The sequence below is a fragment of the Cololabis saira genome, chromosome 13, assembly GCF_033807715.1.
Source record: "Cololabis saira isolate AMF1-May2022 chromosome 13, fColSai1.1, whole genome shotgun sequence".
NCBI lineage: Eukaryota > Metazoa > Chordata > Actinopteri > Beloniformes > Belonidae > Cololabis > Cololabis saira.
In genome coordinates this window covers 39,214,686-39,239,060 of record NC_084599.1, presented here as the reverse complement: position 1 = coordinate 39,239,060, position 24,375 = coordinate 39,214,686, and the positions used below count along the sequence as shown (strand labels likewise).

Here is a 24,375-nt window from a genome sequence, read left to right as displayed (position 1 = left end):
TGAGCTGCTTGTAAGTTTGAAGCCATTCCATGTGGCATTACATGGGGTATTTAACCTACAATAGCATACATTGATATTGGTAGCAGGGTGTAAATAGCCTGCGCAAAAGCACTTGTACCCGAAATTGTACTTCAACATTAATCTGGACATTTCGACTTTTTTCTCAACATTTCTACTTGTTTCTCGAAATTCTACTTCAAGATTAATCTCGACATTTCGATTTTTTTTCTCGACATTTCGACTTTTTTCTCAACATTGACTTTTTTCTCGAGATTGTATTTCAACATTATTCTCGACATTTCGCCTTTTTTCTCGACATTTCGACTTTTTTCTCAAAATTGTACTCCAACATTAATCTCGAAATGTCGCATTTTTTCTCAACATTTCAACTTTATTTACGAAATTTAGACTTTTTTCTCAACATTTTGACTTTTTTCTCGAAATTTCTACTTTTTTCTCGAAATTGTACTTCAACATTATTCTCGTCATTTCAACTTTTTCTCGACATTCCGACTTTTTTCTCGAATAATGCAAATAAAATCCTCCTCTTAAATATTATTTTTATTTTTCTCCTGCCTGGCCCTAATACTCTTCCGTAGAGATGTTATTGTCTTACACTAGTAATATTGACACTCACTAAATAAAGAAAAAAAGGGGAAAAAACGGATTCAAAGAAAAGTTCGGGACTTTTTCTCAAAACTGTCGTAAACTTCATGGGGAACAGATATTTCTGATCCCGTTTCCTAATGAAATGAATCAGAGGAGGAGGTTTCCATCAGTTTCCATCAGCCCATCCTCATCCAGGGCGCGCGGCTGCGCGTCACAGTGCGCTCGCTCCCGTCGCTGCTGGACACTTTCTCCCGACTCTCACTGAAGGTAAAAAAAACACTCTCATCCTGCTGAAAACTGATCGATCACCTGATCGATCCCGGGAATCTAAGGTAGAAACTCCGTGAAACGGTTTCAGCGCAGAAAGAGACAAAGAGGAGAGAAAGAGGAGCGTCGGGAAAACGGTTTTATGATTGAGGACGCGCTTTCGGCTGAACTCAGGTCAGTGGATCATAGTGGATCAGGTCTGGTGGATCAGGTCCCTGGTGGATCAGGTCTAGTGGATCAGATTTGGTGGATCAGTTTTGGTGGACCAGGTCCGACTCCAGTGGAATTAAGACAAAAACTCTCCACTCTTTATTTAATTTCAATCTTTCAACATTCACATGACGTCATGACGGGTCATTTATTCCAGAAAAAAAGCTTAAACAATTTAAACTTGAATGAGACTTTTCAAACCCTCCACTTGCATTTAACGTAGCGACACAATAATAAGAGGAAAAGCAGCTTCGGGGGCGTTTAAATTCATGTTTTAGTGATTTAAAACGTCCTTAAGATGTATGAGCCGAATAGAGACTGGAAATAAAAGTTTTGTTTTTGTTTTTTTCTTCAGTTCATCTTCATTATGGCTGAATTTAAACGGTTGTGTTTTTTTATCTCCAAAGTTGATTTACATGGACGATGTTCAGTGCGTTTGTGGATGAAACGAGATGCTATAATTAAGTTTTATTGGATGAACGTTTGAGAGAGAAAAAGTTAAAAATGTCACTAAAGTCAGCGGTTTAATGTCAAAGTGGTGAAGCAGCAAGAAAAGCGCGTCCAAGTCTGGGAAAGTTTATGGTTTTAGAGAAGACACGAAGCGCGCAGGGGGGTCAGAATAATATACATATACATGTCTGTATAAATTGATAATATGAGGTTTATTTAACCCATAATATCTCCCGGAGATCAGAGGAACATCGAGACCCTTCACACAGCTGAGCTTAGGGATGCTTGAAAGTTAATATTGAGATAAAAGCAGTAAATCAGGAGCTCTGCCAGCGGTTTTATGTCCCCTGTCATTTAAAATGCAACCAAAAGCCTTTAAAGTCACGAGATCCAGCAGGTTTTGGGAGAGTTTTCCCGAGTCGGGCTCAGCACAACTGCTTTTTAACTTTTGTTTTTAATCTTCTCCAGTTCAATTTTAACTTGAGAAACAGACAATTGATGACTATGGAGGCCCCGCCCCCCAAACACAGACGAGCCAATGGCTGTCGAGTATCAGGTACACAGGAATAGACATACAGGGGTATATATGTCCACAGGGACCAGAATGTCTGCAGCTTTCAGAAAAACCCTGAATACCCTGAACGCCCCCCTGTTTTATGGAGTTTATGACAGAAAACATGTTAAAATGATGCGACTGCAGTGCTAGTGGTACCGAGGCCATATGTCCAGGTATACAGGTATCATGGTATCCAGGTATTCTGGTATTCTGGTATCCAAGTATTCCGGTATCCAGGTATTCTAGTATCCAGGTATTCTGGTATCCAGGTATTCTGGTATCCAAGTATTCTGGTATCCAAGTATCCAGGTATTCTGGTATCCAGGTATTCTGGTATCCAGGTATTCTGGTATTCTGGTATCCAGGTATTCTGGTATCCAAGTATTCTGGTATCCAAGTATCCAGGTATTCTGGTATCCAGGTATTCTGGTATTCTGGTATCCAGGTATTCTAGTATCCAGGTATTCTGGTATCCAGGTATTCTAGTATCCAGGTATTCTAGTATCCAGGTATTCTAGTATCCAGGTATTCTAGTATCCAGGTATTCTGGTATCCAGGTATTCTAGTATCCAGGTATTCTGGTATCCAGGTATTCTGGTATCCAGGTATTCTAGTATCCAGGTATTCTAGTATCCAGGTATTCTGGTATCCAGGTATTCTAGTATCCAGGTATTCTAGTATCCAGGTATTCTGGTATCCAGGTATTCTAGTATCCAGGTATTCTAGTATCCAGGTATTCTGGTATCCAGGTATTCTAGTATCCAGGTATTCTGGTATCCAGGTATTCTGGTATCCAGGTATTCTGGTATTCTGGTATCCAGGTATCCAGGTATTCTAGTATCCAGGTATTCTGGTATCCAGGTATTCTGGTATCCAGGTATTCTGGTATCCAGGTATTCTGGTATCCAGGTATTCTAGTATCCAGGTATTCTGGTATCCAGGTATTCTGGTATCCAGGTATTCTGGTATCCAGTTATTCTGGTATCCAGGTATTCTGGTATCCAGGTATTCTGGTATTCTAGTATCCAGGTATTCTGGTATCCAGGTATTCTGGTATCCAGGTATTCTGGTATCCAGGTATCCAGGTATTCTGGTATCCAGGTATTCTGGTATCCAGGTATTCTGGTATCCAGGTATTCTGGTATCCAGGTATTCTGGTATTCTAGTATCCAGGTATTCTGGTATCCAGGTATTCTGGTATCCAGGTATTCTGGTATCCAGGTATTCTGGTATCCAGGTATTCTGGTATCCAGGTATTCTAGTATCCAGGTATTCTAGTATCCAGGTATTCTGGTATCCAGGTATTCTGGTATCCAGGTATTCTGGTATCCAGGTATCCTGGTATCCAGGTATTCTGGTATCCAGGTATTCTGGTATTCTGGTATTCTGGTATCTTGGTATCTTGGTATCCAGGTATTCTGGTATCCAGGTATTTTGGTATCCAGGTATTCTGGTATCCAGGTATTCTAGTATCCAGGTATTCTAGTGTCCAGGTATTCTGGTATCCAGGTATTCTGGTATCCAGGTATTCTGGTATCCAGGTATCCTGGTATCCAGGTATTCTGGTATCCAGGTATTCTGGTATTCTAGTATCCAGGTATTCTGGTATCCATGTATCCAGGTATTCTAGTATCCAGGTATTCTAGTATCCAGGTATTCTGGTATCCAGGTATTCTGGTATCCAAGTATTCTGGTATCCAAGTATCCAGGTATTCTGGTATCCAGGTATTCTGGTATCCAGGTATTCTGGTATCCAGGTATTCTGGTATTCTGGTATCCAGGTATTCTGGTATCCAGGTATTCTGGTATCCAGGTATTCTGGTATCCAGGTATTCTGGTATTCTGGTATCCAGGTATTCTAGTATCCAGGTATTCTGGTATCCAGGTATTCTGGTATCCAGGTATTCTGGTATTCAGGTATTCTGGTATCCAGGTATTCTAGTATCCAGGTATTCTGGTATCCAGGTATTCTGGTATCCAGGTATTTTGGTATCCAGGTATTTTGGTATCCAGGTATCCAGGTATCCGGGTATTCTGGTATCCAGGTATTCTGGTATCCAGGTATTCTGGTATTCTGGTATCCAAGTATTCTGGTATCCAGGTATTCTGGTATCCAGTTATTCTGGTATCCAGGTATTCTGGTATTCTGGTATTCTGGTATCTTGGTATCTTGGTATCCAGGTGATGGACGAAGGGGGTCAGTTTATTCCATTTACTAATTCCCCAAAAACCAGCAATAAATAGATTAAACTGCCAACTTTACACCCAGAAGGTCAACAAGGTTGCCTATTTTATACATCTAGTGCCAGATAATAATAATAAATTGCATTTATATAATAACTTTACGCCCAGAAGGTCAACAAGCTTCTGCGTCTGGTGCCAGATATCTAATAGTAGATCTGAAGTTATGTCTTTCCAAATGAAACTAATTAAAAGTAAACAAACTTAATCTTATACCCCGCGCTGCATACACAGTGTTGATCCCGGATGCTGCCACCTGTTGTCATGACAACAGTCAGGTGAAGCTCTTGTAAACCTGTCACAGTTTAACCTCATTAGCAACCAGATCTATTTTTAGATGTTCTACATTTCCCTCTGTGACTTGTTTAGTTCAACATTTGATATTTGACTGATATTTGTGTAAAATGTTCAGGACAAACAACAAGTAGTTAGCGTCAGTAACTAAGGAGGGTTTTTTGGAGAACTTTACAGGAATGCAAAAGCTGCTTCTGGCTCTTCGGAGGTATGTGCACCGATGGACCGGAAACCAAGCCAACGCAGTGTTGGGTTGATTAATCGAGGCTTGTACGGTGTCTCGTGGTCGTAGAGAATGTCTGAAGGCATGAATTCCAGATATGGACACAATCTAACGGACAAGAAGGTTAGATACAGAGGTGTCTTCAGTATTCACATTCATTACTCAGGTAGAAGTATAGATACTAGAGTTTAAAAATACTCCTGAAGAAGTTGAAGTATCAACTCAAGTTTTTTACTCAAGTAAAAGTATAAAAGTACTGGTTTCAAAACTACTTAAAGTATAAAAGTAAAAGTAATGTAAGGGGGAAAAAAGCCATTCAGGACAAAAGCCATTGAAAATGAATGCATCTTAGTATAATGCAAATATATTAAAGAAGCATATATGTGTACTATTGAGCATTAACATGTGTTTCAGAGAGCAGCAGATATGATGACTAGTTGCCTATAAGTATTGTAATGGTGCAAAAAGTCAAACTTCAGAGGCATGTTATCATTTATCCTAACCTTTATTGGAATGTACATCCAAGTTTAGTTGCAGGAATCTGAGGGAACGGATGTAAGAACAAAACTGGACAAGAACATCTGAAACAACCACAACCAAATTCACTCTATCCGGATGGAGCAATTTAACTGGATAGTTTTTTTTAAAGGCCGAAATGAAATAGAGTAACGAGGCTGTTTTTAAAATGTAAGGAGTAAAAAGTACAGATAATTGCGTGAAAATGTAAGGAGTAAAAGTAAAAAGTCGTCTGAAAAATAATTAGTAAGTAATTATTAAGTAAGGTAACAAAGTATTTTTACTTCGTTACTTGACATCTCTGGTTAGAGATACTAGAAGTTCTCTTATTTTGAGGGAGAACTGTGTGTTGCTTCCCTCATGAGGTGGAGAGCATCCCGACCAACACCGGAGGGAAACTGCAGAAGTTTAATCTCGGCATTGATGCACCTTGAACAACAGGAGATAACAGTGTCATCTGCGTAAAGGTGTAGTTTGGCATCAGATACTTATCAGGGAAAACAGAGAAAACAACCGGTCCTAGCACAAAGCCCCCGGCTAGATAATTGGATAACCGGGATGCAGAACTTAGATACTGGTCTGTGACATCTACAGTGTGATTGGGAGGGGGTCAAACCCTTTAGGATAAAAGGTTCTGATGCATTAATCTGTTAGACTAGATGAGATGTTTTCTCTTTTAGGCGGTTACAAATGATGAAAGCCCATTTGATTTCTCCTCAGAAGCTGGACTTTAGAGGCTGATCTTGTAGCCTGGGGGGCCCCCTGGTGGCCGCAGAGACCTCATGCACCTGAGTGAGCTGGATAGAGCAGAAACGGCCCTGGATCAGCCTGAAGCTGCACATGTTCCTGCCGTTCCTGTTGTTCTTGCCCGCGGCAGCAGAAACAAATTCTCACCAGTTCACTTGATAAATACGAGCTCCTCCTGTAGTGTTCGCCCTCTAAGGGAGTTGTTCTGGACTAGGGCTGGGGATCGATTCAAATGTCAAGAATCGATTCGATTCCGATTCTAAAGATTCAGAATCGATTATCAAGATTTGATTCGATTCCGATATTGATTTGGGTTAGTGTTATTAAAACTGTTTTTTCAGCTGTTGCATGAATTATATGACTGTAGTTCTGCAACATATTAATACTAGTATTATATTGAGATTCAACAGCAAGTATTGCAGCTGATGATGCTGTAGGTCCGGCTGTAAGGACCAATCAGCTCCCAGAATGCTGATAGAACTGCTTTCAGAAACATCATGTGGGTCAGAATTACCAAACAGATCCAGGGAGGAAACAGAGACATATGAAATCGGTTTTATTTTTTCCCACATTCCGTTTTTATTTGTTCCATTTTCGGTCTATTTTGGTTTTTAATTTTTGAGCATTTGGTTTTTAGCATTTTTTGCAAATATAACCCCACGACAGTATATAAAGTAATGAAATATAGACAATTTATGCAATTATAACCTAACACTTTAATGTTTTCATACCTTTAAACATATTTAAAGGCAAAAACATGGCACCAGTTATTCTCGTGTCCAACAAAACATTCCTTTTTTGGGGATTTTGGGGATGAATCCATTTTTAGGAATCAATATGAGAATCGATTTTGAATTGGGAAATCAATTTTTTCAACACAGGCCTATTCTGGACCGGTTTGGACTTAAACTGGACCGGTTTGATAATTCCTGAGCACTGAAAACTGAAGTTACATCAGAATTTTGTTCTGAAATAAAAACAATAAAACATCAGGTTAACTGGGACTAAGACACACTTTGTGTTTCCTGAGTAGCAGTTCCATGCAGAACAGCTCCCTGGTGGTCTAGTGGTTAGGATTCGGCGCTCTCACCGCCGCGGCCCGGGTTCGATTCCCGGTCAGGGAACAGTTGTTTTGGGGGGGTGGTAGCCTAGTGGCTACAGAGGGGGCTGGGGTCAAGTTTCAAGCCCCTGGATTGCAACTGAGGTCACTTTGGGCCCCTGAGCAAAGCCCTTAACCCTTCCTGCTCACCTTGCAAATGGCAGCCCACTGCTCTTAGTTTCACTAGAGATGGGTTAAATGAGCATGGGGCAGGATTTATGAAAAAAATTCGTATACGTTTTAAGTTTTCTAGTAATAATGTCAGATGAAGCGTTCCAAACCAAAAAAAATTAGCCCTCTAGTGTATTTCTCCTTTGCCTTGAACAGGCTGTGTGCTGCAAAATCTGCTGCAATTGTGGGGCCGAATTTCCCGCGCTGGGCTGCGGATGTGACGTCACATGACGCTGCATCCCCGTTCTCCCGTGCCGGCTTCGCTGTTGACTGCAGTACCCCCGATTGCCGTCGTGGTGAAGGGTGGCGCTAGAGAGTCTCATTTCTTAAAAGGAGCCTCATGCTCCTTTAAATTCAATTCAATTCAATTCAATTTTATTTATATAGCGTCTAATACAACAGATGTTGTCTCTAGACGCTTTCCAGAGACCCAGAACATGAACATAAACATAAACATAAACATAAACATAAACATAAACATAAACATAAACCCCCGAGCAATTATTATATAAACAATGGCAGGTAAAAACTCCCCTAGTGGGAGAAAAACCTTAAGCCAAACAGTGGCAAGGAAAACTCCCTTTAGGAGGAAGAAACCTTGAGCAGGACCAGGCTCATAAGGGGGGACCCTCCTGCCGAGGGCCAGACTGGGGGACCGGGGACGTCAGCAGCACAGCAGGCAGGTGGAAGCAGCAGCGGGATTACCAGGGGGGGGGGGGGGGGGGGGGGTGCAGGCAGGCGGATGCAGCAACAGCAGACATCCACGTAGGCAGGCGGAAGCAGCAACAGCAGACATCCACGTAGGCAGGTGGAAGCAGCAACGGGATGACCGGGGATGGGGGGGGGGGGCCGCAGACCAGAACGCAGCTCCCGAGGCTCCAGCCTGCAAACATGCACAAAAGAGAAAAAAGGGGGGCCGGCACAAGAAACTACAGGAACGATGGACAAAAATGATAGCTATGAGATATTTATAATAAATAAAAATGGTAATGGAGAAGAGAGGCAGGGAAAAGGAGAGGAGAAGAAGGGTGAGAGGCACCGCCCAGTGGATCATGTCGGTGCCCCCCTGCAGCATAGGCCTATAGCAGCATATCTACCACCAAGCTATATTTGAGACTAACTATTATAGTCTTGTTCTATAGCTGCGACTATGACTACTGACTCTAACACACTAGAGTTTACACTAACTAGAGATTTACCAACACCAGCTAGATGTTTACTAAACACTAACTATAGGCTTTACTAAACAGATAGGTTTTTAGTTTAGTTTTAAAGGTGGAGGTGGTGTCAGCCTCCTTAACCCAGATTGGAAGTTGGTTCCAAAGTAATGGTGCCTGATAGCAGAACGCCCGCCCTCCAAATCTACATTTAGATACTCTAGGAACTACGAGTAAACCTGCACCCTGGGAGCGGAGAGCTCTGCCAGGAACATAAGGCACTATCAAATCTTGTAAATACTGCGGAGCTAAGCCGTTTTGGGCTTTATATGCAAGTAATATGCATATAAGTAAAGTAAATGCAGAAAAGGTGGGATTACTAAGGGAATCATTTATTTATTAACCCGAAGGGTCTTCCAGGATCTTGAGTTTTATTTCAAATGAACGTATAATTGAGTTTATGAGATCGTTTGAGGTTGTTTTGAAGACTTTTTGTCCAGTGAAACCCGTAATCGAAGGCTTTCCCGTCTCTCTGCAGGACCATGTCCCCCCCCAGCAGCAGGACCCTCTCCGCTCCTCCTCAAGGCCACCACCTGACATGAAGGCCTGAAGCCTGAGGACGCAGCGCCCCCTGCTGGACCCCCGCCGCCGCCGCGGGCCATGGCCGAGCCCAGCTACTCCGACCTGATCGCCAAACACTACAACTTCACCGGCAAGTTCCGGAAGACGCAGCAGGACTCGGGCCTGAAGGCCGACTCGGTGGTGTTCATCATCGTGTGCTGCTTCATCATCCTGGAGAACATCCTGGTCCTGGCCACCATCTGGAGGACCAAGAAGTTCCACAAGCCCATGTACTACTTCATCGGGAACCTGGCGCTGTCCGACCTGCTGGCCGGCGTGGTGTACACGGCCAACATCCTGCTGTCCGGCGCCAACACCTACAAGCTGACGCCGACGCAGTGGTTCCTGCGGGAGGGCAGCATGTTCGTGGCGCTGGCGGCGTCCGTCTTCAGCCTGCTGGCCATCGCCATCGAGCGCCACCTCACCATGCTCAAGATGAAGCTGCACAACAACGGCAACACGTGCCGCGTCTTCCTGCTCATCAGCACGGTGTGGATGATCGCGGCGGTGCTGGGCGGCCTGCCGCTGATGGGCTGGAACTGCATCGACAACATGGCGCGCTGCTCCACCGTGCTGCCGCTCTACCACAAGACCTACATCCTGTTCTGCACCACCGTCTTCAGCATCCTGCTCATGGCCATCGTGGTGCTGTACGCCCGCATCTACGCGCTGGTGCGCACCCGCAGCCGCAAGCTCGTCTTCCGCAAGGTGTCCAACGGCCGCGGCAACGCCGGCGCCAACAGCAAGAGCTCGGAGAAGTCGCTGGCGCTGCTGAAGACCGTCATCATCGTGCTCAGCTGCTTCATCGCCTGCTGGGCGCCGCTCTTCGTCCTGCTGCTGCTGGACGCCGCCTGCGAGACGCTCAGCTGCCCCATCCTCTACAAGGTGGAGTGGTTCCTTGGCCTGGCCGTGCTCAACTCCGCCATGAACCCGCTCATCTACACCCTCACCAGCAACGAGATGCGCCGCGCCTTCCTCAAGACGCTGCTGTGCTGCACGTCCTGCGTCCGGCCCAAGGCCAAGCAGGCGGGACCCATCATGGGGGCCGAGTTCAGCCGCAGCAAGTCCGATAACTCCTCCCACCCCAACAAGGAGGAGGCCGAGTACTCGCCCAGGGAGACCACGGCCGTGTCGTCCGGGAACGTCACCTCCTCCTCCTAGAGGGGCGGAGGTCTATGGAGCCAAATCAAGGCCAAAAGTTGTGCTAATTTGAAAATAAAATTTGAACCTGAAAATTCTTTTTTACAGTTTCAAATTATTTTTTTTCGGTATCAGATCTTTTTTTCAGTTTCAGAACTTTTTTTTCAGTTTAAATTTTTTTTTTTCAGTTTCAAATCTTTTTTTGTCAGTTTCAATTTTTTTTTTTCAGTTTCAGACTTTTGGCCCGGATCTGGCGTGGGGGGCGTGGCATCAACTGAGAGGGGCGTGGCATCAACTGAGAGGGGCGTGGCATCATGAGTGACAGCAGAACAGAGAAGGCTGGGGACGTTCCTCAGTCATGTTGCCTTCAGGAAACGTAGGTTGCAGAAGTTATCAGTAGAAGTTGATTCAACACTGTATATACACCATATTCACGTGATTGGCAGTGGAAAAAACTGATACTAGTGACACATTTCTGTTTAAAAACCTGTTTTAGACCGTACTTGCTAATGTGGAAGTGGGAAATGTCAAACTTTAAAGTGTGGCTGTTGAACTGTAGTCTGGCATAGTTTATTGCTTTTATAATGCGATTGGTGCCAAGTACGGTCTAAAACAGCTTTTTAAACAGAAATGTGTCACTAGTCTCAGTTTTTTCCACTGCCAATCACGTGAATATGGTGTATAGTGTTGAATCATACTTCTACTGATAACTTCTGCAACCTACGTTTCCTGAAGGCAACATGACTGAGGAACGTCCCCCGCCTTCTCTGTTCTGCTGTCACTCATGATGCCACGCCCCTCTCAGTTGATGCCACGCCCCCTACGAAAGATCAGGGCCAAAAGTCTGAAACTGAAAAAAAGATTTGAAACTGAAAAAAAAGATGTGAAACTGAAAAAAAGATCTGAAACTGAAAAAAAGATTTGAAACTGAAAAAAAAGTTCTGAAATTGAAAAAAAAAAAAGATTTGAAACTGAAAAAAAACTTCTGAAATTGAAAAAAAAAAAGATTTGAAACTGAAAAAAAAAGATGTGAAACTGAAAAAAAAAGATGTGAAACTGAAATAAAAAGTTCTGAAACTGAAAAAAAGATCTGATACCGAAAAAAAATTATTTTAAACTGTAAAAAAGAATTTTCAGGTTCAAATTTTATTTTCAAATTAGCAAAACTTTTGGCCTTGATTTGGCTCCATAGAGGTCGGCGAGGAGGTCAGGTTTGTGTTGGCGAAGGAGACGGCGTTGCCCCGAACCACTTGGACGTTTCTGGAACCTGAAGCCCAAGCCCAAGTCCGGTTCTTTTCCCGGAGCCGCTGGGCCTGGATCAACGCGGTCCGGGTCAGACCAGAACCCAGACGTCCTCACGACACCGAACAGTCCCTGAAAGCCGAGGTGGAGGGTTCTGATCCCGTAGAGACGTCGTATCACCTCCTCGGAGCAACTAGAACACGTAGCGCTTAAACACGCCTGTCGAGTATTTAATTCTTGGAAATGTTGTTTTTTTTTCTCTCCACTGTCGTTAAAAGCCTCACCGGCAGGAGTTGTCATGAATTCAGAGCTCAATCTCTTACACTAATAATGTTGCCTGTAAATATTTTTAAGGGAGTTTAAAAAAAAAAATGAGGTGAATTTTACTATTTTTTTATAGTTTTGATTTAACTTCCATCTTTTTTCTTTTTATTCTGCCGTTTAAAAAAAAAACTCCTAACTTAAAATAATTTGATATCAATATTATTGATAAATAATGAAAAGCATTGTTTAAAAGTTGGCATTAATTTCACGTGTTTTAAAAATATTTAATATGTATATTCTTTTTCTTTGGCCTTTTTTTCACTTCTTTTTCTCCGGAGGAACGTTTCCACCTGCTGTTACTTTACTGATGTTTCATTTTATTTTATATCACTTTATTATCATTTAGTCATCAATCCCGCTTCTTTATTGATCACATGACCTCCAAGTCTGATACCTGAAGGTTAAAAGAGCTGGATCCATCCATCCCTCATCCATCCATCCATCCATCCATCCATGTAATCATTCATCCATCCATCCTTCCCTCCATCCATTCCTCCCTTTCAATCCTTCCATCCATCCATCCATCCATCCATCCATCCATCCATCCATCCATCCATCCATCCATCCATCCATCCATCCATCCATCCATCCATCCATCATCCATCCATCATCCATCCATCCATCTATCCATCCATTCCACAAAAATAATGAACAGAATCGATGATGAAAAGCTGCTTTTTATCAGAAATTCCTCCGTTTCCGCCTCATAAAATACTTCCTTCTTCTTCTTTTTTCTTGTCAACTATTCTCATCAGTGCAGTTCCCTGTTTGCCGACTTTAAAGCTGTTGCTGAGTCTGAACTCTGAATTCATGAACATTTCTGGTGTGACCTTGTTGTTGTAAAAAGTTAATTGTGTATAAGTTGTAGCGGCTGTGTGTCAGGATGTATTTCTACTCGTGTGTGTTGCTGTTGTCGTGTCGGCAGATTCATTCATCCTGGAAGCAGGGAGGAAACATCAGTCAAAATGAAGGAAAAAAGATTTGTTGGGCCACGTTTCAGAATGATGGAAATCTGTTTCTGCAAGAAAACAAGTCATGGAACAGCGTCAGAACGAAACACATCAAAACACTACAGTACTGAGAAGTGAGTTCTGATGGAAAGACCCAGAACTGAACGGACCTGATCGGGATTTAGTGCAACTCAAAAAATCTGACATTGACATTTTAAGCATCATCATCATCATCTTATTATTATTGCATTTTTGTGAACTACGGATTCCACAAGAGACTCAGTTACCATGGCGACCAGTGACTTTTGCCTTTGGCTGATTGATTATTCGGTGTATTCTTTTATATTTGTTCTGAAACAGTGGTGACGATCCCGCCGGAACCGTGTTGGCCTGTCTGCACTGTTTAACTCCTGAATGTTTGTGTGGTAGCACATAATAAAGACAGAAATAGGAAAACAGTCTGTGCCATCTCCCCTGAAAGGCTGCCGGAAGCAGGTTAAAGGTACGGTAAGCGATTCTAACACAGAACACTTTCTCCCACACTCATGAATGTTGTTTTGGGGGGGTGGTAGTCTAGTGGTTACAGAGGGGGCTGGGGTCAAGTTTCAAGCCCCTGGATTGCAACTGAGGTCACTTTGGGCCCCTGAGCAAAGCCCTTAACCCTTCCTGCTCCCTGGGTGCCGTGCAAATGGCACACCAATTCAATTTTATTTATATAGCGTCTAATACAACAAAAGTTGTCTCTAAACGCTTTCCAGAGACCCAGAACATGACCCCCGAGCAGTTATTACATAAACAATGGCAGGTAAAAACTCCCCTAGTGGGAGAAAAACCTTAAGCCAAACAGTGGCAAGAAAAACTCCCCTTTAGGAGGGAAGAAACCTTGAGCAGGACCAGGCTCGTAAGGGGGGACCCTCCTGCCGAGGGCCAGACTGGTGGGTCAGGGACGGCAACAGCACAGCAGGCAGGTGGAAGCAGCAACGGGATGACCAGGGGTGGGGACCGCAGGCCAGCATGCAGCTCCCGAAGCTCCGGCCCAATCATCAAGTCCCAGGTTGGGGTGCAGGGTCGGGGAAGGGTTGAAAAGGGGCAGGGCCAGGGAGAGGAGTCTTGACGGACAAACCTCTCCCCCGCCTGCCCGGGCCGTTACCCTGCCCCCCTCACTCCCACGCTGCAGGTTCCGGTGTCCGGCAGAGGATGCTGCAACATGGACAAAAGAGAGAAAAGGGAGGAGAAGGGGGGGCCAGCACAAGAAACCACAGGAGCGACTCTAACACACTAGAGTTTACACTACCTAGAGATTTACCAACACCAGCTAGAGGTTTACTAAACACTAACTATAAGCTTTACTAAACAGAAAGGTTTTAAGTTTAGTTTTAAAGGTGGAGGTGGTGTCAGCCTCCTTAACCCAGATTGGAAGTTGGTTCCATAGTAAGGGTGCCTGAGAGCAGAACGGCCGCCCTCCAAATCTACATTTGGATACTCTAGGAACTACGAGTAAACCTGCACTCTGAGAAAGGAGAGCTCTGCCAGGAACATAAGGCACTATCAGGTCTTGCAAATAATGCGGAGCTAAGCCGTTTTGGGCTTTATACGCAAGTAATAAAATTTTAAATTGGATTCTGAATTTTAAGGGTAGCCAATGGAGCGACGCTAACACTGGAGAGACGTGGTCTCTCCTGCTGATTCCTGTCAGTACTCGTGCTGCTGCATTTTGGATCAGCTGGAGCCTATTCAGCAAATTACTTGGACATCCTGCTAACAACACATTACAGTAATCTAGTCTAGAAGATACAAACGCATGAACTAGTTTTTCTGCATCACTCTGCGAGAGGATTTTCCTAATCTTTGCAATATTACGGAGATGGAAAAATGCTATTTTACAAACCTGATTGACATATGGTTTAAACCAGGGGTTCTTAACCTTTCTGACCTTGGGGCCGAATTTTTCAAGAACAGAGTGGCCCGGGGCCCGTTAAATATTAACACTGTATAGCAGGGGTATTCAACTTTAAGAGGTCCATTTAGAGAAAATTTACTCAAGCGAAGGTCCAGAACATCATAATAAATATATATATATATATATATATATATATATATATATATATATATATATACATACATTCAAGTAGCCTCATAGTTGTATCAACATCTGCATCTGACTGTTATATTAAAAAAGTACATATTTGCCCATTAACATGTGTAACTTCAATTACACATATTTTTTTCTCTTAAAAATAAAATAGATTTTATTTTATTTTCCAAATGCTATCTTATTTTATTTCTTTACCAGCAGTTTGAATTTCCCCTTTTCTTTGTTAATCGTCTCAACACATTTTTATAATAAATGAATATAAACACATCTTAACAATTGAACAGTTTTGCAGTTTTTATTTCTTCCCCTTAATCTTATGTCCCCACTTTCTGTCGTCCAGTGAGAGAACTGAGCTCTAATTTCTCTTGACAGGACTTTAAATCTGGTCTGGATGGTGTCAGAATCTCATGCACATGTGAAGGTGCTCATTGGTGAGCCCGAGCGCCACCGACCTCCCCGGCCGCGGGGACGCGCCATGGATGTATTAATAAAAACTGGATGGGACTTTGAAAATGGCCGCCCATTCATTTCAATGCATTTTACTCATACGCTGAAAAAGTTCCTGACTTCCGGGTTTACTTCCGCATACAGCGGCCCATAGAGCATGCGCAGTTGAGTCACCTCCCATGATGCTCTGGGGCCTCCCATCATGCCCCGGGGCAATGCCGCGAATATTAATATAATATGTATTAATATAATATATTAATTAATGTATATTATTACATGTATAGTATTACATATATTATTAATGTATTAATATAATATAATTACATAATATATATTAATATAAACATCCGTGGAATGCACGGACACGGCTGTGACGTCAGCCGTGACGTCACGCCCAGAAAGAGACTTTTCTTTTACTTTTCTGGCCGTTATAAAACATTTTTGACGGATATAAAGTCCATGACTTAAAAATATAGAATACAAAGATTAGTAATTGCCGGTGATTACAGCTGGAGGTGTTCTGTGAACAGTTTTAGAGGCTTCTCTTTTACTATTGCGGTCTATGGGAAAAAAGCTTTCTGGGCCGCATGGGATTTTTGGTTGCAGTACCGCGGCTGGCCACTGGGAAAAATCGGCGCGCCTTCTGACTGTGTAATGGAAAATTTTGGTATAACACTGTCTGTTGCCTGTTTTCATTCCTATGCCAAGGTCATGTTCCTTTGACACAGACCCTGGCACGGTTGCCAGGGTGATGGGTGATGTTTTGTCTTTTCCAGCTCCCAATAAAATAACCTGTCCCTAATCTTCTTCAGCTCACTCAGGACTGACGGTTTGTGTGACCGGTTGGACTGTGTGGCTCCGTTCAATTGAATGTTTGTCCTCTTTTCATAAAATCCTCGAAAGACAGCTGAGGTGTCCTGACATTCTTTTTGAACAACAATTTTTGCCACCACAATTGCCAGACCCGGGGGCTGGGACGCGCCGGGATAAATGATCATGCCGCGCTCGCTCGCTCTGGGCGCAGACCCAAGTAATCGATCCCTGATCCTGGCGGATCTAAACGTACTCTGTGCAAAATGAAGGATTTTCTCTATAAATACACACCATTTCTCTTACTATTACACGTACAGCTAGCTGAGGGTCTTCTTCTCCTCATTTGGTCGGGAGTTGCTATGCAGTCCCGCGGCCCTCGCGGCCCACATGTACAAAACTGAATTTCTTTCACGGCCCACGAGATGGCGCTCGCGGCCCAAGTGTGGGCCGCGGCCCTATGGTTAAGAATCACTGGTTTAAACGACAAATCCTGATCGAAAAGAACACCAAGGTTTCTCCCAGTTGCACTGGAAGCCATTGCAACACCATCTAATCCCTTCCTAAAATGCTCTGGACCAAGAATGATAACCTCTGTTTTATCTGAATTTAGAAGCAAGAAATTTCTGGACATCCAGTCCTTGATGTCCCTAAGACATGCCTGAAGTTTAACCAACGGTTCTGTTTCATCCGGCTTCATAGACAAATAGAGCTGCGTATCATCAGCATAACAATGAAAGTGTATGCCGTGATTCTGGGTTATACTTCCCAATGGCTGCATGTATAAACTGAACAAGATTGGCCCTAGCACTGAACCCTGCGGAACACCATAACAGACCCTTGACTGTTCTGAAGAAACTTCATGTACATGAACAAACTGAAACCTGTCAGATAGATATGATTTAAACCAATGTAGAGCTGTCCCTTTAATCCCAACAACATGCTTTAACCTGTGCAGTAAAATGCCATGATCTACACCACTGCTCCTAGTTTCACTAGAGAATTTTCATCAGAAATATCATCAATTTCATGAAAAACAATAAAACCTCAGGTTAACTGGGACTGGGACACACTTTGTGTTTGCTCAGTGGCGGTTCCACGTCGAACAGCTCCCTGGTGGTCTAGTGGTTAGGATTCGGCGCTCTCACCGCCGCGGCCCGGGTTCGATTCCCGGTCAGGGAACAGTTGTTTTGGAGGGGGTGGTAGCCTAGTGGCTACAGAGGGGGCTGGGGTCAAGTTTCAAGCCCCTGGATTGCAACTGAGGTCACTTTGGGCCCCTGAGCAAGGCCCTTAACCCTTCCTGCTCCCCGGGCACCGTGCAAACGGCAGCCCACTGCTCCTAGTTTCACTAGAGATGGGTTAAATGCAGAAAAGGTGGGATTACTAAGGGAAACATTTATTTATTAACCCGAAGGGTCTTCCAGGATCTTGAGTTTTATTTCAAATGAACATATAATTGAGTTCATGAGATCGGACGTTGTTTTGAAGATTTTTTGTCCAGTGAAGCCCGTAATCGAAGGCTTTCCCGTCTCTCAGCAGGACTATGTCCCCCCCAGCAGCATCATGATGGGTGTCTTTTCTTGGTGAGTGAGACCACTAGGATCTGGATTCAAACCTGCAGTTCTACTAATGACCCTTAAAGGCCGGATCCATGTTGCCCAACTCTGCAGCTGAAATAAACCTGGTTACAGCCACATAAAGCCACAAATGTGTGCACATTTAAGGGCGTGGTCTATTGATTGACAGTCCAAGTCTATAGGATCAGCTCGCTGTCACTTTAGCTAGTTAGGACTGTCTATTAATTCAATTTCCAAATACATTTTTAAATTAATACCTAGTAGAGCATAACCATTCTTATTTTAAAGATAATATGTCTTGTTGTGCCGTTAAATGTACTAGAAAATCTAATAATCAAACCCAAAAATATGGTAATACAAACCCCAAATCTGGTAATCAAACCTAAAAATATGGTAATCACACCCAAAAATATGGTAATAAAATGGCAACAACTGATAATCAAACCCCAAAATCTCGTAATAAAACACCAAAAACTGATAATCAAACCCCAAAATCTGATAATCAAACCCAAAATCTGGTAATAAAATCCCCAAATCTGGTCATCAAACCCAAAAATATGGCAATAAATACCCATATTATCAAACAAGACCCCAAATCTGTAACCAACAAATCAAAATCTCAGGGACACTTTTCTCTCCACCATTTCTAAAATATCTCCGTTTCCAAATCGTCTTTCTCAGTCGTGCTTTCTTTCTGCAACTGCGGTAGGCGGGACTTCCAGATCAGTTCGATTCAACGCCACAGTGACTTTTAACCACCTAAACTCAGCAGCGGTTTACTTACCAACATAGAAGAGACATTGAGTTCAGCCTCAAACTTCATGTCTTTCCGGTCCGTGAGCCGTCACACACCACGGCAGATATTAACGTTTAGTTGTCGTTATCTGCTCTGTTTTCTCTCCTGAACAAGACGTTTGTCTCGGTTTGTACTGGATGGTCGTGGTGGTGGCAAAGTTCTCCTGCCGAGAGCTACAACCATCCTTGCTATTCAGCCCTGCCAGATACCCAAAACCAAATGATCGTACAGAGAGCCCGAAATAATTTGCATAAAATGATCGTACATAATTAACAACGGCGACTGAGAAGCCCTGTAAGGGAGTTGTTCTGGACCGGTTTACAGTTAAACTGGACCCGTTTGATAAATCCTCAGCACTGAAAACTGAATATCACATCAGAATTTTCATCAGAAATGAAGAAAACAATAAAACCTCAGGTTAACTGGGACTAAGACACACTTTGTGTTTGCTGAGTGGCGGTTCCATGCAGAACAGCTCCCTGGTGGTCTAGTGGTTAGGATTCGGCGCTCTCACCGCCGCGGCCCGGGTTCGATTCCCGGTCAGGGAACAGTTGTTTTGGAGGGGGTGGTAGCCTAGTGGCTACAGAGAGGGGGTGGGGTCAAGTTTCAAGGCCCTGGATTGCAACTGAGGTCACTTTGGGCCCCTGAGCAAGGCCCTTAACCCTTCCTGCTCGCCGTGCAAATGGCAGCCCACTGCTCTTAGTTTCACTAGAGATGGGTTAAATAGACCCTTTTTCAGCCTACGTCACATAATGTTGCGCGCGCATTTTGGCAACAGAAGTGGCGTTGTTCTCCAGCAGTTCTGACTGAAAGCAAGCATTTAACAAACTGTTCCCAGCATCAACATGTCTGGTTGTTGCGTATACGGTTGTACGAATCGCTATTCCACCGGCGGACTAAAGTTTTATAGGATTCAGACAGGAATCACGACCATTTCAGAGCAACCGGTGCTCCTGCGGCGGCTCGTACCTTCAGGGACAACGGGACATCCAAGTCTCTTGCCCACAGGAACTTGAGCAGGACCTCAAGGAGCGGTCGGAGAAGCCAGCGGGGTCCGGCCCCAGGGACCCCGTACACCCCCTCCGCCCGTCGCCGCAGGCTCTCCAGGGCTGGCCGGAGCCGCTCCGGACCCTCCGGGAGCTCGGGGATCCGCTGGCCGCTCATGACCCTCTCAGTCCGGGTTGGAGGCTCCGCAGCTCAGCGGTGAGGGGGGAGGGACCCCCCGGGACGACAACCCATTTGGCGACTTGCTAACGTCTTCAACCCACTCATTAATAGAACACGGATCTGGAAGTCGGGCACCATTCGTCAAAGTCAACTTGTTAAGGTAAGATTTGTGATCTTTAGTTGATAATCCCCTTGCTTAGCTTGACACGCTGTTCATTTCCGCCGTACTTCCGTTGCCAAAATGCGCGTGCATAGTTCTACGTCGTCATTGTTTACAAACACAAAAACGGTCTATGCAGATAATAAATGCCCCCGTTGTGGGATTGTGGATGGTCGTGGTGGTGGCAAAGTTCTCCTGCCGAGAGCTACAGCCATCCTGGCTGTTCAGCCCTGCCAGGTACCCAAAACCAAATGATTGTACAGAGAGCCTGAAATAATTTGCATAAAATGATCGTAGATAATTAACAATGGCGACTGAGAAGCAAGTTTGCTGATGGCGCTGAATCTGATTCCTCGTTGGCCCACATGAACTGCCCCACTGGTTTAGCTCAGGTTATGGGTGAGGAACGGGCCCATAATGGACGTCTTATCTGGGATCCACTTGTTCCAACCACATCAGGGAACCCAAAAGGGTTACAACATTGAATAGCAGACAATCCTGCATGAGGCCCATTTACATTTCCATTGGGGTCCACATGCAAACGTTGACTAGTTCTTACTGCTATTCTTTTCACTATTTAGAAACTATTTAAATTCAAATTCAAATTCAAACATGGGATCCTTAAACCGTTAACTTAAAGGGGACCTATTATGAAAAACATATTTTCTCTTGCTTTAACATATATAAAGTGGTCTCCCCTCAGCCTGACAACTCAGAGAAGGAGGAAAGCAACCAAATTCTGCAGTGTCTGTACAGCCGCCCGGATGAGCCGTCCAGTGTGATGTGGATCTACGAACCAATAAGATTCGGCGCATTTTCGTTACGTAGCCAAAATGCAAACCACGCCCACAACTATAAAACCGTGTAATTGCATGTGAGCGTCCGACTATCGCGTAGCACTGCGTGACATCAGACGCTCTCTGTCCATCTCCCTCCAGCAGCTGCCACTTTATTGAGGTTTTTGTATTGAAATGAGGAGGAATCATAGAGATAACTTCTCATTTCAACTAACTGGATCAGCCGTTCCTCATCCATGACTGTTTCCTACAGCGCTTTCAACCGGCTTTCAACGCGAGCAACAGGAAGAAAATAGAAGCAGGGCGTCCGACAAATGTTCAGCTCAAAACGACGCGTCGCTGCATCGCTGCATCGCTGCATCGCTGCGGCCAGTTAGGACAGTCCAATAGAAAATAAAGCAATGGAATAAATTTGGTTGGTGACGCTCGCTCGCATCGCATGCAGTTATTAGGACACGGTGTAAATAACTCCGCCGGCCGGAGCTTCCGCCATTTTTCCGTAGTGGTGTATCACGTCATTCAGGCAGCCAATCAGCACAGAGCCTCATTATCATAGCCCCGCCCACTCAGAATCCTGCATAGATAATGAGTTTAGAGAATGGGAAGATAAAGACATGGTTTAGAGGCTGGATTTCTAATTTATTTAGCAAAAACAATCAAAAGCTTGTTTTTAAGACATTCAAGGCCTGTTTAAAGTAGACATTAGATGCCATAATAGGTCCCCTTTAAGGGTTTTCTTCATCCGTTTAACTCCAGTTTGAACCATAAATTCAACATTTATGGTTCCACATTTTATTGAGGTGTTTCCACACACTTTCAGAAATGAAGAGGACTCCTCAGACCCGGTCCACCAGGGACCAGTTTTATTGTTCCGGAGTGGTCTGGTGTCTCTCTTTGCAAGCCCAGCTAATGGAAAACACCCCTGGGTGCCATAACTGGTGGTTCAGAGGAAACATTAGATCATCCAGCAGCTCGGGGTCGACGTGCTGTCTGGGTCTCAGGTTTGTGCGGTCGCTCTAACGAGATTCAGAGGTCGTCCCAGCTGCCGAACTCTGACCCCCGTGTGTGTTTGACATAAACCGAGAGCTTCTTTTCATCAGAGGTCGTGTTCAAGGTCAGCTCCTGGTCGTAAATCCAAACTAATCTTAGGTCCACGTGCCTGATTGATGCCGACACATTTCCCTCATCAGAATAAACGCCACAGCAGCAGAAACGCTGCGGGCTGATTGGACAAGATTACAGTGACATGTGACCTTTGACCAGAAGTGGGCAGAAAAATCTTGAATCCACCAGAAACAGAACTTGGATATAAAGATGAATCGATAATAATGACGCCAACAAATAAACTTTAAAGTGTTCGTAAAGAGATGTTGCTTCTTATGAAGGAGTCAATCTAGAACAAATATGTCTGGAGCCGCAAAAATTGAAAAGTCTTTTGTATGAGCCTTACAATGAAGACAACACATGCTGCATGTTTCTTTATTAGTTAGAACTGGGGGAAGTTTTTTTTTTCATTATGCACTTCGAGAAAAAGTCGAAATGTCGAGAAAAAAGTCAAAATGTTGAGAAAAAAGACGAAATGTTGAGAAAAAAGTTGAAATGTCAAGAAAAAAGTCCAAATTTCGAGAAAAAAGTCGAAATGTCGAGATTAATGTTGAAGTACAATCTCGAGAAAAAAGTCGAAATGTTGAGAAAAAAGTCGAAATGTCAAGAAAAAAGTCGAAATGTCAAGAAAAAAGACGAAATGTTGAGCAAAAAAGTCGAAATATTGAGAAAAAAGTAGAAATTTTGAGAAAAAAGTAGAAATGTCAAGATTAATGTTGAAGTACAATCTTGAGACAAAAGTCGAAATGTCGAGAAAAAAGTTGAAATGCCGAGAAAAAAGTCAAAATGTTGAGAAAAAAATCTAAATATTGAGAAAGAATTCGAAATTTTGAGAAAAAAGTCGAAATTTTGAGAAAAAAGTCGAAATATCGAGATTAAAAAGGAAAGGAAAAAGTAAGAAAAAAGATGAAAAAAAGGAAAAAAGGAAAAAAGAAGAAAGAAAAGGAAAATAGAGGAAAAAAAAGAAGAAAAAAAGGAAAAAAAAATGGAAAAAAGGTCAAACATTTTTTTAAAAGCTCCAGGGAGCCACTAGGGCGGCGCTAAAGAGCCGCATGCGGCTCCGGAGCCGCGGGTTGCCGACCCCTGGTCTAGGATCTACAGATGTGGACCGATGTGTACAGATCTACAGATGAAACTAACTCTGACCGTGATAACTCTGAAGGTTTTCCAACCACAACCCTTCATAGAAGACGTCGGTTCTCTGCAGGTTCCATGCAGAACAGCTCCCTGGTGGTCTAGTGGTTAGGATTCGGCGCTCTCACCGCCGCGGCCCGGGTTCGATTCCCGGTCAGGGAACAGTTGTTTTGGGGCGGTGGTAGCCTAGTGGCTAAAGAGGGGGGCTGGGGTCAAGTTTCAAGCCCCTGGATTGCAACTGAGGTCACTTTGGGCCCTCGAGCAAGGCCCTTACCCTTCCTGCTCGCCGTGCAAATGGCACACCACTGTTCCTAGTTTCACTAGAGATGGTTAAATGCAGAAAAGGTGGGATTACTAAGGTAAACGTGTATTTATTAACCCGAAGGGTCTTCCAGGATCTTGAGTTTTATTTCAAATGAACATGTAATTGAGTTTATGAGATGGGAGGTTGTTTTGAAGACTTTTTGTCCAGTGAAACCCGTAATCGAAGGCTTTCAATCCTTCCATCCATTCAGCCATAGAAGATGCTGAATGGATAGAAGATAGATGGATTCACTGCTGCCCTTCCAGGTTTTAATGAAGACGATGGTCAAAGCCGCTTGTTTGCCCAGTTTTTGTAGTTTCATTAATGGCTTTAGTAGTTCAATCCATCCGGATGTTAAAAATACTGCAGAGAAACCAGATGGACAGACAGTTCAGGAGGAGTGTGGGAGTCTGGCGCCTCCCGGTGGTCTTGTGGGGGCATCACAGTTTTGTCAGGACCAGGTTTCGGACTCTAGCTCCGGCAGACGGAAAAGTAGAGCTCTACAGAGACCACTAACACCGGAGAGACGTGGTCTCCTGCTGATTCCTGTCAGCATTCACGCTGCTGCATTTTGGATCAGCTGGAGGATATTCAGAGAATTACTTGGACATCCTGCTAATAACACATTACTGTATTACATCTAGTCTGGAAGATACAAACGCCTGAGTTAGTTTTTCCGCATCACTCTGCGAGAAGATGTTCCTGATCTTTGTGATATTACGGAGATGGAAAAATGCTTTTTTTCAAACCTGATTAATATACAGTTTAGACGGCAGATCCTGATCAACATAACTCCAAGTTGTAGTGGAGGCCATCACAACACCATCTAATCCCTTCCAGAGGTGTTTCGGACCAAAAACCAGAATTTAGAACAAAAAAATTAGTGAACCTTCTGTCCTTGATTTCCCTAAGACATGCCTGGAGTTTAGCTACCGGTTCTGTTTCATCTTCATAGACAAATAGAGCTGCGTATCATCAGCATAGCGATGAACATTGATGCCGTGATTCTGGATTATACTTCCCAACGGCTGCATGTATAAACTGAACAAGACTGGTCCTAGCACTGAACCCTGCGGGACACCATAGCAGACCCTAGTACTGAACCCTGCGGGACACCATAGCAGACCCTCGACTGCTCTGAAGAAACCTCATGTACATGAACAAACT

At 43.8% G+C, this 24,375-nt stretch overlaps 1 protein-coding gene and 4 non-coding genes across 6 annotated transcripts; all 5 read left to right on the top strand.

Annotated features, from left to right (window-relative positions):
* Positions 1–778: 778 nt before the first annotated feature.
* On the top strand, positions 779–10,580 carry s1pr1 (sphingosine-1-phosphate receptor 1). Of its 2 annotated transcripts, none has more exons than XM_061738858.1 (2): positions 779–876; positions 9,079–10,580. In XM_061738858.1, the coding sequence occupies exon 2, from the start codon at positions 9,201–9,203 to the stop codon at positions 10,320–10,322; it is 1,122 nt and encodes a 373-aa protein (XP_061594842.1). In that variant the 5' UTR covers positions 779–876; positions 9,079–9,200; the 3' UTR covers positions 10,323–10,580. The 2 variants fall into 2 exon arrangements, with proteins under 2 accessions (XP_061594842.1, XP_061594843.1); XM_061738859.1 differs by lacking the exon at positions 779–876 and adding an exon at positions 885–1,050.
* On the top strand, positions 7,166–7,237 carry trnae-cuc (transfer RNA glutamic acid (anticodon CUC)). Its single transcript has one exon. It is a non-coding gene; the product is annotated as a tRNA-Glu (tRNA).
* A 6,699-nt stretch (positions 10,581–17,279) lies between the features above and the next one.
* On the top strand, positions 17,280–17,351 carry trnae-cuc (transfer RNA glutamic acid (anticodon CUC)). The gene has a single exon. It is a non-coding gene; the product is annotated as a tRNA-Glu (tRNA).
* Positions 17,352–19,018: 1,667 nt separating this feature from the next.
* trnae-cuc (transfer RNA glutamic acid (anticodon CUC)) lies at positions 19,019–19,090 on the top strand. The gene has a single exon. It is a non-coding gene; the product is annotated as a tRNA-Glu (tRNA).
* Positions 19,091–22,994: 3,904 nt separating this feature from the next.
* Positions 22,995–23,066, top strand: trnae-cuc (transfer RNA glutamic acid (anticodon CUC)). The gene has a single exon. It is a non-coding gene; the product is annotated as a tRNA-Glu (tRNA).
* The last annotated feature ends 1,309 nt before the right edge of the window (positions 23,067–24,375 follow it).